The sequence below is a fragment of the Chanodichthys erythropterus genome, chromosome 11 (assembly GCF_024489055.1).
Source record: "Chanodichthys erythropterus isolate Z2021 chromosome 11, ASM2448905v1, whole genome shotgun sequence".
NCBI classification, from domain to species: domain Eukaryota; kingdom Metazoa; phylum Chordata; class Actinopteri; order Cypriniformes; family Xenocyprididae; genus Chanodichthys; species Chanodichthys erythropterus.
The window spans coordinates 10,338,451-10,351,225 of NC_090231.1; the positions used below are offsets into that span (position 1 = coordinate 10,338,451).

The 12,775-nt window shown below is 35.7% G+C and overlaps 1 protein-coding gene across 1 annotated transcript; it reads right to left on the bottom strand.

Annotated features, from left to right (window-relative positions):
* Window positions 1–3,756: 3,756 nt before the first annotated feature.
* Window positions 3,757–11,376, bottom strand: rcor2 (REST corepressor 2). The gene is made up of 12 exons (XM_067400696.1): window positions 11,256–11,376; window positions 10,901–10,957; window positions 10,501–10,581; window positions 9,674–9,726; window positions 7,378–7,539; window positions 6,762–6,886; window positions 6,586–6,652; window positions 5,785–6,024; window positions 5,413–5,490; window positions 5,147–5,204; window positions 4,276–4,493; window positions 3,757–4,122 (listed from the first exon to the last, which is right to left on the bottom strand). Exons 1-12 carry the CDS (start codon window positions 11,374–11,376, stop codon window positions 3,757–3,759), a joined length of 1,626 nt encoding a protein of 541 aa, XP_067256797.1.
* Window positions 11,377–12,775: the final 1,399 nt, after the last annotated feature.

A 12,775-nucleotide genomic window follows, 5' to 3' on the forward strand; every position in this document is an offset into this window, starting at 1 on the left:
CTAATCATTCCCTTGCCATTTTCGTGACTAAGGAACTGAGCTGCTCTTCTCCGCATCCACGACCCTTCATGGTTCGAGCCAAGAACTTTCCACCTCTGTCTCGTCTGCAGGTGGCTTTTTGGCATTACTCATTCAATGGTACACTCTTTATGAAAACGTGTCGTGATTGAATGTGTAAGTGTGTGTGAGAGATGATGACGACGATGATGGAGTGTCATATCTGAATAACCAAAAGGCTTGCTTAGTTTCATATTCAATGCAGAGACTATTAATACGTAGCCTTGAGACCACAAGTACCTGCCATGAAGAGTCAAATATTGGTGTTCTGTTAATTCCAATATTTTGTTGGCATTATCATTTTCACTATGGAAATCAGTTCAGATGTCGTTATCGCACAAGCAGATCAGCAAGTAGAGAAGACGGGAACCAATCTGCATGAAAAAAGCTAGAGAGCCACAGTGTGTTTCCATCCATTTCTGCTGAGCTGTACATGCTTGCATGCATCCTCTAGTTGACATCAGGTGCGCCGTCACCTCTGTTGTTGTGTAAAGAGGAGGGGGGTTGGGATCAGATCACCTTGTAAAGCCTGTCACCAGTTCAGGGGACAACTGTGCACATGTGTGTTTTATATCTTCATAGAAAATAATGATTCTTTTTTTTTTTTTTTTTGTCATGTACTTTGCTGTTCTCACAACTGATCATTTGTTCAAGGTGCTGGGGATCCAATTATCTTAAGTATTGTTTATTTTTCTTCAGGGTTGATTATTTTTATTCAGACAAGTTTTTCATTGCTGTAATTTTATTATTTGTGTCAGACTCTTTGCTGTTGGGTTAGGGGGGTTCACATAGAAATACACCAAATGTTTTTTTTTTTGTTTTTTGTTTGTTTTTTTTGTGCAAAGATAATTATGATCAATGATAGTAATAAAACAATTAAATTCAAGCTGTCTGTATTAAAACTGATGCAATATGTTCTAACATTTAATATACCTAACGTTATCTGTGGCATCTCTGAAGGCATGTTTGACTGCTAATCGATTAAGCTCTTCAAATACCAGCTTGTGTTATTGTATTTGAATTACATGTGCCCTAAATGGGGCCTCTTGATAAATCTAAAATCTAATCTGAGGGGTTTTGTACGGAAGAGGATTAGGGCCAAGCTATTATAAAAAAAATAAAACCATCTCGAGATTAAAGTTGTTAAATTTCGAGAAAAAAGTCGAAATAAAATGTTGAGAATAAACTCATTAAATTACGAGAAAAAAGTCGTTAAATTATGAGAACAAATTCGTAATTTAATGACTTTTTTCTCAAAGTCGAGATAAAATGTTAAGAATAAACTCGTTAAATTACGAGAACAAATTCGGGACTTTATTCTCAACATTTTATCTTGACTTTTTTCTCGAAATTTAACGACATTTTTCTCATAATTTAACTAATTTGTTCTCGTTATTTAACGACTTTATTATCAACATTTTAACTAGACTTTTTTCTCGAAATTTTACGAGTTTTTTTTTCGTAATTTAACGAGTTTATTCTCAACATTTTATCTCGATTTTTTTCTCGAAATTTTACGAGTTTTTTTTTCGCAATTTAACAAGTTTATTCTCAACATTTTATCTTGATTTTTTTTCTCGAAATTTAACGACTTTTTTCTTGTAATTTTTTTATTATTGCTTGGGTTTCCAAAATTTTTGAGGCTTTCCAAGTATGATGATCCCCTACTGCAAAGGCAGCTATATTATTATTATTTTCATATAGAAGGAACCATGTATACTGTATCAAAAACATATTAAGCTTTTATTATATTGTAGCTTGTCAAAAAACGAGCGTGAAAAATGTATACAATTTTATTCCTATACAGATTTGTATATGAGTGCATAAGCCATTCTACCGAATGAGTGCCATTTGTTTGTTACAATTCCCATTGAATTTTTTTTTTTTTAGCACTGAATCTAATAACACATTTTACACTATTTAAAATGTGTATTATGCTTAATAATAAAATGTACATTTGAGTTTAATGCATTTTTATACATGTAATGTCCTCCTGGGGACAAAAATGGCACTTGTTCGATGGAAAGGCCCATGTTTGACTCATTTTTGTTCTTGTGCTAGCCGTGAATATCACTTTATATATTATATAAATATATATATATATATATATATATATATATATAAGCATATAACATTAGAAAGACTGTAAAATATCAATTAACATACAGTGGCTTTTACATAGGCTGAGCAGTTCCTAAGGAAGGCAGTGACTGGATTTAAAACCTGACATCTGGATCTCAGTTACTGAAACCACACATAAAACACTCAAAACACGTGTGTAAAACAAGCTCTGTATGTACGTTTTATTTCTTACTCTTGTATTTTTCCTATTAATCACGATCAATCTTATTAGTTCTTTAGAAAACAGAATGAAAAATTAAACCGTAATATTACTTTTGTCCATGCGTTAATTAAAAAATTATTTTTTTATTGCTTATTTTAAGTTTGCATGCTAACTTTGACAGCTCAGAAGTGGGACCTTCTTGTGGCCTCAGACCAGTTTGGAAACCTCTACAGAAAGCATCATTTTGCTTCATATTTCTGTGAAAAATGACTAAAAATGTGTCGTATCACGTTTGGTTGGGACGTGATTACGCATAATATGCATCACCTATTAGTTCATGTGTATTTAAGGGTCTCTTAAAGTATATGTAAAAAAACAAAACAAAAAAAAGGCTGAAGTTTCCAATAACAACAAACTTTTTGGTTATTTTCACTTTATTCTGAAAAAAAAAAAAATCTAAAACAAAAATAGCCACAAGCAAATCCAGTTCATTTGTAAACAGTTCTCACATACATACAACATTTTGGAAGAAACGAGAACTCTTGCATGAGCTTCCTCGGGAATCCTCTTTAGAGTTTTGATGCTTCTGTGTTTGTGCCTTTAAGAGCGAGATGAAATCAGTGTATTTCAGAGTTACAACAACAAAAAATCAAGTATTTTGCATCACTTAGTGCTTAGTCAATATTAACTAGTACTACATAAATTCACTACCTAACAATATCTCAAAGACCTAATTATACAAACGACAAAAAAACGCTTCACCCAGGATGATTCTATCAACATGGCTCTTCAATGGGAGAGAGAGTATACACAATCTCCCAGTTTCCTGACACCAGGTGTACTTCAGAACACTCGGCAGTGCCTGTAGTCATGCACACCAGGTGATGTGCTGCTGTTGCCATAGAGATGGTGGAAGGAACAACGGAGTCTGTTGTCATGGCAGTTTTTAATTCCAGTGTATAAGGTTTTTACCCCACAATTTTGGTTAAACCTCCAGCTTCCACAGAGCTTTTTATGACAGACGGTGTTTCAGTCGCTGTAGTTACAGTGGAAGCAGTTGTGCTTGAAACTGTTCACGAGGTATAGCTGTAGAACCTGAGGACAGATAGGTTTGTGGGGTTTGTTTTTTGGCAAGACGGGGGTTTATATTCATGTATATGGAGCTTTATCCTCAGTCCTGAAGTAGAGAAGCAGTGTGTCACACTATGTGTTTCATCCTTCCTGATTTGCTAAACGTGTGTTTTGGCACACGTCCAGCTTTGCTTCCGGTTCACCTCTGTTTTTTCCTGTCTCTTGGGAGGCATTTCTACACATTGCCCTTTTACACTGATTTGAGACCAAATTCTCAGTTAAATGACTTTTTAATATTTGAGTCTCCTAAAAACCATTATAAAAAGGCAAATGTTACATGGCAATCAGTGTGACTGGGGGGATTCCACCTTCAACCCCACCAGTGAGGGCGGCAGCTGTCCAGCAGAGCCAGAGGAGGAACTTAGCGAGTTCCTCAGTGCCCCCTGGTGGAGCGAGGATGCCACCGCGGGTCTGATGAGCGGAGGGGGAGGGTGATTGTGGGGCGTCCGGTTTTGTAGAGGTCGCGTCTGTAGCGGGGGAGGCTGTCGCAGCAGGCTAGGGGGCGCTGAGGGGGGTGCAGGGCGCAGTAAGGGTGGAGGTTGAGTGAGGGGTGGGGAGGACTGGGCAGAGTTGGGGTTCCCAACAACACTAGCATCCGAAGAGGGCAATGGACTGTCAGAGTGAGGCGGAGAGCTGCCATCCATCTTCACCTATAGTAACAAAGAAAGATGGAAAAGAGAAAATGAATTCCTCAGTTGTTGTAAACTGTTCTTTATCTCCTGCCTGCTGAAACAAGTCCTATTGCGCAACATTCATAAGCCTCGTCATATTCAAATCAAGTCTTTTTCCTCATTCTCTCTCACCTCATCGTCCTCCGCTCCTGCCGACCCGTTGAGCTCCATGTTCACAGTCCTCCCGCTGCTCCCTTGCACCACTTCCTGTTCTGCCTGCCATTCACGTAGCACCTCCTCAAGATTGAAGCGTCTCCGGTAGCTGACGAAGAACGAGCTGACCTGCGCTACCGTCTTGTTGCCAATCACATCTGCTATGGCTGCAAAGTCTTTACCGTATCGCCGAATAGCTGGAGAGCAAAACGGTGACATGATTTCAAATTAAACAATATTATGCATTCAATCTGTAGTATCTCCTACTTGCAAATCCTGACATCTTGCTTTAAAACAAGGTGTATGATGTGAATTCGCTTTTTGGCGCAAACCAGAAATGATAAATAATTGACAATGAATACTGCAATATTCCATAAAAAACAAGAATTGTCCATTTTAATTTCATGGTGACTTTATCTTCATGAAAGATTACAAAGTGGAAGGGTTACTCTGAGGTTATTAGGAACTCACAAATTTGGGCCATCAGTTTGGGTAATACGACCATACCAATAATGTTTACCATACTTTTAAGATGGGTATTAGTTGAATCTTAGGTTCGCTGGATTTAGCTACTATTTAATGTTTTCAACTTGTATGCAAGTCTTTTGGGAAGATCTTCTCTGCTCTCAAACCAGGAATTACAGAAGCATTCTTTTACTATTAACTAGGGATGCATTAAATGAAAAATATATGAAAATTCTACACGGTTTTGTCTAAATAACACTTAAAACTAAAATCTGTGGTTTTAAATGCTACACGTGAATTTAGGCATCACATCATTATAATATACTGTATGAAATATGGTTATTCATTTTGAGATCTGTTCTGAAATATATGGATACCAGCTCACCTTGAACAGCGAGGAGCTGCTCCTCCGTCGTCCAGCGAGTGTTGATTTTTTGAGTGGGCTGAAGGAAATGTAGTCCAGGGAGAAAAATTTGAAGTATAATGTAGCTACTAAAGGATTTAGAAAACTCTGTATTTTAAAAATATTAGGCTTTATTAGCGTCTTGGAAATGGCATTCACAAAATGACATTCAATATTATGCCTTGCTTTTTAACTTTTACATGTATGTGTGTGGTTTGTGTATCAAAGCAATGCAGATGGAAACCTACCTCTGATGGTCTCATGCCTTCAATTCCATCACCCAAGTTGTGCTTGAGAACGCTGTTGGTTTGCTTGATACTTTGAACCTAAAAACAAAACCGATAACCAAAGAATGTTCTGAGTGGTGATCACATTATTGAAAGCAGTTTTTGCTGCGTAATACTTTAGTAGTAGTCATAACACTTTTTTTTTTTTTCTCAGAATTCTTTGTTGAACTCAAAGTTCAAAAGAACAGCATTTATTTGAAGTAGATGTCACTTTTGATCAATGTAACACATCCTTGCTGATTAAAAATACTAATTTCTTTAAAAATCTCAGATTTACAAACACTACCAAAACCTTGTGATTTGATACTGAAAGTGTGTTTCCGTGCACATTACCTGTCTCTTAAGTGACACTAGTTGTGTGTCCAGCTGCCTGATAGTAACAGCTCCTGAATCAGTGGACGCCGAGAGGGCGACGATGTCCTCCTGTTCCAGGTGCATGCCTTTAGGAGGCCTACGACGAGCACGGAGAGGATGGTGTCGGTACTGTGCACCCTGGTTCTCTTTCCGAGTCGGACCAGATTTGCTTGAACCTTTATCACTCCCTCCTCCATTTCCAGAGTTCTGCTTTGTTGCCTGAAAAGCAGCACAAATGCAGTCTTTTTTTTTTTTTTTTTATCGGATTTTAGGTTAAAATTCATGTCTGAAGGAAAATGTCTATCTTTTTTTTTTTTTTTTTTACATTTTTAAACAACTTTTTGCCTTCACTTGTCCCTGACCAATGATACTCCATTTATTCCCTTTAGTCTCCAGAATAATATGGAATCAAAAGCTGTATAATTAGCTTATAAGAATTTACTAAATGTGTTAAATAGTTTAAAGTCACAATGAAATCAAAGGTGACAATTCTTATTTTTATTAAATATTCTAGTATTTATTATAAATAATTAATTAATTAATTAAAATAACCACCCTTCCCTCCTCCAGTGACATCTCTTCACTTCTCTAGTAACCGGCACGAGGGCAAAACAACCTGTCATTCACATGACATCACAGCAATAGCAAACCATAATGAACCAATCAGTTCTCAACAGACAAAATCCAGCCCTGATATACATCGCAACATGGAAGAAAAGACTATTGCAACTTCAGTTTCATGCCATGGAATCTAGTTATTTATTATACCCATAGGCTCACCTCTTTCTTGGCGTTGATGTCAAAGTCACTGTCACTGCCTGGATCTCCTTCCTCTATCTCATCATTACTGGCAGGAACAAAAATACACACTTTGTAACTGTATATGTCTGGAAGCCACAACCGTTATGATTGATTGTCTTTTCTCTCCATCTTTCTCTCTTTTGCTCTCTTTTTACCTCTCATCCTTTTCTCTCTTGCTGAGGAGCTTGCGTGCTTGGCGGTCCATGACGCTTGTTCGGGTTCTGGTTTTCTTCCAGGAGTAATAGTACTTCACCAGGCTTGAGATCAGCTTGTCTGGGAGCTGAAAAATAAAAATAACAGATGTTATGACTAAGTTTATACACTTAAAAAGAAGAAGATTCTATGTCCTGAATCAAATGTGTGTCAGATGTTCTTTGGAAAGTTCTTAAATCGTTTCAATGTTATAATGGATGACATTACAACAGGCTGGTCTCAAAACTCTTTTTTTTTTTCTCCATACTTTGGAAGTCAATGGGGCCCCATCAACCGTATGGTTTCACATATTGTTCAAAATATCTTCTTTTATGTTCAGCAGAAGAAAGAAATTCATACATGGTTTGGAACAACTTGAGGGTGAGTAAATGATGGCAGCATTTTCATTTTTGGGTGAACTGTCCCTTTAACAGCGAGACCTCACTATGACTTTACATGGATGTGTGATTCTACACTGGGCCATATCTCAAGATGTCTGCTCTTCTGTAGTTGCAGGCAGATGTGGGAGCAGCAGATGACTCTTATGTAACCCATCTTGCCTCCATCCCTCCCGCTCACCATCTGTTGGATGCGATGGAAGCTCTTGCCATGAAAGCTGAAAGCCTGTTCAAACAGAACTTTGTCTTCCACTGTCCACTCATCAGGAAAGGGAGTGAAGTTAGCCAGGTCAGCCAGTGACTTCTCCACATCATGCTTGTGCCACAGAAGCATGCCAAGAGCCTGTTGATATAAGACAGAAGGACTGTAACTCTCATCTGTCTAGAGGATTTCCATATCATGCCTAACATTTAACAAGGTTCCTTCACATTTTCCATTTAAAAATTCCATACTTTTCCAGACTCAAATTTTCTCTGTATATTTTAAGACCATATTTAACATAAATGGTTCATACGGCATTATTTTCAGCTTTATATTTGTTATATAGTACAATCATCTGTAAATATTTTTATTTTCTCAGGGTTTTTTTCATTGATATTTTGACAACATACAGAGCCCCTAAAAAAAAAAAATAATAATAATAATAATAAATTATTATATATATTTATATATATTACAGTACAGTCCAAAAGTTTGGAACCACTAAGATTTTTAATGTTTTTAAAAGAAGTTTCGTCTGCTCACCAAGGCTACATTTATTTAATTAAAAATACAGTAAAAAACAGTAATATTGTGAAATATTATTACAATTTAAAATAACTGTGTACTATTTAAATATATTTGACAAAGTAATTTATTCCTGTGATGCAAAGCTGAATTTCCAGCATCGTTACTCCAGTCTTCAGTGTCACATGATCCTTCAGAAATCATTCTAATATGCTGATTTGCTGCTCAATAAACATTTATGATTATTTTCAATGTTTTTTTTCAGGATTCCTTGATGAATAGAAAGTTCAAAAGAACAGCATTTATCTGAAACACAAAGCTTCTGTAGCATTATACACTACCGTTCAAAAGTGTGTGGTCAGTAAGAATTTTTATTTTTTTAAAAGAAATGAAAGAAATTAATACTTTTATTCAGCAAGGATGCATTAAATCAATCAAAAGTGGCAGTAAAGACATTTATAATGTAACAAAAGATTAGATTTCAGATAAACACTGTTCTTTTGAACTTTCTGTTCATCAAATAATCCTGAAAACAAATATTGTACACAAATATTTTGTACAATTGTACACATTAAATGTTTCTTGAGCAGCAGATCAGCATATTAGAATGATTTCTGAAGGATCATGTGACACTGAAGACTGGAGTAATGATGCTGAAAATTCAGCTTTGCGTCACAGGAATAAATTACTTTGTCAAATATATTCAAATAGAAAACTTATTTTAAATTTTAATAATATTTCACAATATTACTGTTTTTACTGTATTTTTAATTAAATAAATGTAGCCTTGGTGAGCAACTTCTTTTAAAAACCTTAAAAATCTTAGCGGTTCCAAACTTTTGGACTGTACTGTATATATATAAATATAAAATTCATATAAATTATATAATTATATATAAACTTTTGCATGCACACAAGAAACTTTTTTTGTGCCCTCGAGAAACTATTCACGTGTGCCGCTTACGCGTTACAATTTCTAGTTTTTATACATACTGTAACCTATTTCCTTTGTGCGTCACTGCCATCTTACTATGAAGAAAACGAGAGCATGGATGCGCATGAATTTATAGAGATCTATTTGCACAAAATTTGTCTTTCCTTAGGGTAGTACCCCTAATATTAAGGCCTAATATCCAATTTAATGCATCCTCTGTGGAAGCAGAGAAACCATGACACAAAATGGGCTGATGGCACAATACGGCTGTGTGCATTGTCCTATTCGCCAAGTTCAAGGGTCTATAAAAATGACTGGTACTGTAAAAGAAAAGTGTTCAAAATTAGGCTTTCGTTGGGGCAGTACATCATATTTTGGCAGCCAATAAACCATTAAATGTTTTCTTGTGCACACAGGAAAGTCTGTATACATTTTTTTTTTTTTTTTAGCAAAGGTCCTTTTAGAGGCTCTGTAATAGAGCGCTTAGAATATCATGAGAAGAAACTCAAAATACTTATAACCTGCATTTTTGCATAATGAAAAAGTGCAACTTGAATTAATTCAGTCATGTTTGACAATCACTAAATAATCATTAAACAGCTGCCATGAAAATAAATACTTCTTGTATGATAAAATTATTTTCATTAAATTAACTTAATTTTCTATTCTAAAAAACTAAATAGGGGCAATAGTCTGGAAATGCAAATATTTTTCCATACTCTGCTTTCTTTTTTCAATACTTTTCCAGACCTGGAAATTACTCAAATCAAATTCCATACATACCGCATAGGAACCCTGATTTAAGTGAAATGGTACCTGTTCCATGTTGTATCCGTGCTTCTCTTTGGCCATCAGTATATATTCATCCACTGAGAGTGAGAGAATGGAAAATAAAGTTTCTTTACAATCCAAAATGGCATATTTGGTGACAGTGTACAAAGGAATGGGAATAGCTAATGACCTAATAATTCATACAATGATGGTACCTACAATATGAATACGTTGAAAGGCATCGCAATAACATAATAGAAAACAAAGTATATGAGTATGATTTGAGTATGTCTGATTTATTAAAAAAAACATTTAAAAGGATTTAAATACTTAATATATCTTAATATATCAAGAAAAAGAAATACAAACTACTCTAGACGTCAAAAGAAGCACATTACTTAAAAAAACTAAGAGCACAATCCAAACAATCTGTAGACTACATAACCAGAGACTGAGCAGTTACTGTGGATTAACCAAATCCAAATATCACAACACAACATAATGCTTTGACTACTTTCACTTACACATATGCCAATAAAGAGAAGCATTTAAATACTGCACATTAACTTAATGAATCATGGTTAATTTTAACATTTTAAATAGATCACTGGCCAACACAAATGATTCACAAGTTAAAGGTAGTTTCACAATCAATGCATTTAGATTTTTGACTAGTTAAAGCAAAACAAGTTGTAAGAAAAATACACATTGCATCTATATACGGTTGTATCAGTACAGCCCTACAAGTATAACTGGCATCATTTTAAGAATAAGATTCGTTTCTTTTCTTTTCTAAAGCACTCCTCATCAATAGCCTGAATCAAACTCGCAGCAGTTTTTAAACATTTTATATGTAAATAACCGTTTCTTACACATGGCATCGGACACTTGGCTGTTTGGCGACCAGACCAGCATGCTCCTGTGGTCATTCTCACTGTAGCGGGATGCACAGTCTGTCAACAGAAAGAACAAACATGTCTGTCCCACAGCACAGCAGCCTCGCTCAAATAACTCTGCAGTTGCTTCCTCCCCACACAACCTTCTTTTTTATATTATATATAAAAATAAATATATAAATACACACACACACACACTCAAAGACTATAGCTGTGTTCTCTCCTACTCCCCATCCTACTCCCCATAACTTGAGTGCACACAGAAACACCTACACACAGCCCTTTATCTTATCATGCTCATACAGACTGTGAAAAATGCATGGAGTTTAGAGATATATTCATCTCTTCAGAGATTAACTCCCATCTTCCTTTTTACCTGGTTTGAACTCTGGGATCTGTGCCTGGTAGTCCCCACCAACACGGATCATACTGTCTGTTTCAAAAGAGCAAGAGGGAAAAGGACGGTCAGGGAGAAGAAAAAAAACAAACAAAAAAAAAACAGGCAGGCAGGCAGTGCATCCTGACAGACGACAGAGGAAGAAAAGTGGGTGGAGGGAGAGGAGGTAAAAAGAATAGGGGATGCTTGACCAAATACACATACATACACTGATATATTGAAACATTTTACATTTAAACAATTTAGGATTGAAACTGTGCTAACATGTAAGGGAATAAAGGTGCAGATGGTGGCTTGGAGTTGCTGGGTTTGTGTGTGAATGTGTCAGACACACCATGTGTGTGTTCCTCATCGCTGCTCTCTTCCTCAGAGTGCTGGCTGTTCCCGTTCGTGACTGTTTTGGCCCTGCTTCGGGACAGCACACCAGACCCTGATCGCTCCATCACTGATGGCATGGCTGGGAAAGAGAAAGAGAGAGAGAGAGAGTTTAAAACGATCAGCATTGGCCTTTGTTTTCAAAGTCTTAAAGGGATAGTTCACCCAAAAATGAAAATTGTGTCATCATTTATTCACATCATGTCTTCCTAAACCTATACAATGAAAGTCAACATGGTTTAAAACAACACTGAGCCCTAATAACTAAGTGTATGGACAAAATAGACATTTTTCAAAATACAGAAAAAGGTCATGCAGGTTTAGAATAACATAAGCATGAGTAAATGATGAATGATCATTTTAATTTCTGTATTTAAATTATGCCTTTAACGTAGAAGCATCTTTGATGCAAATTAATTGACTAATATAATAAGTTATGCTTCATGGAAAGAATTTGATCTGTTTTTATTCATAAGACATATTGCTGTAAAACAAAATGTGTCTAACCACAATATTATAACAAAAAAAAAAAACAGACAGCCAGCATAAGGAGGTACAACAGCTAATCAAAAAAACAATGAAAGGCTCCATATGAGGTTCCTCAGACTAATATATATATATTATACTGGTCAAAAGTTTGGAAACATTACCATTTTAAATGTTTTTGAAGTCTCTTATGCTCATTAAGACTGCATTTATTTAATAATAAATACAGAAAAAACAGTAATATTGTGAAATAGTATTACAATTTAAAATTATGGTTTTCTATTTTAATATACTTTAAAGTATAATTTATTTCTGTGATGCAAAGCTGAATTTTCAGCATCATTACTCCAGTCTTCAGTGTCACATGATCCTTCAGCAATCACTCTAATATGCTGATTAATTATCAGTGTTGGAAACAGTTGTGCTGCTAAAATATTATATATATATATGAGGGTCTAAAGGGCTCCACTAGTCTGAGGAAACACCAAATGTATCTTTACATACATTGCAGTGGCGAATTTTTGACTTTATTTACTTCCTCAAGTCACATTATTCCAACAGTCACATTATTTACACGTATTTTCTTTCTGTGAACAGCCGCAGTCTGTTATGAAACGTGATGATAAAATCAAATTAACCTCAAATTAGTACAAACAATTGAAACATATCTGTATGGAAATGAAGTCTGGCTAGATGTTGTGGGGGTTTAAATGCTCTTGGCTGCGTTTTGAGCAGTAGGTGATGGAGTTCATTTCGCCTGGCTGAGGTATAAAACCAAAAAGCGCGGGATACACTGTAGTGTAATGTTTCTAAATTTGTAACGAAATTAGATAACTTTCATTTGTTTCAACGCCAATAAATGAGACTTTCACTCGGTGGACAAGAAGTCTTTGTTTCGCGAAAACTGGTAGTGAACACTAGAGCTGACTTTCATCATTTTATAAATATGTAGATGAACAGTTGCAGAACAACAGATACCATCATTTTCGTAAA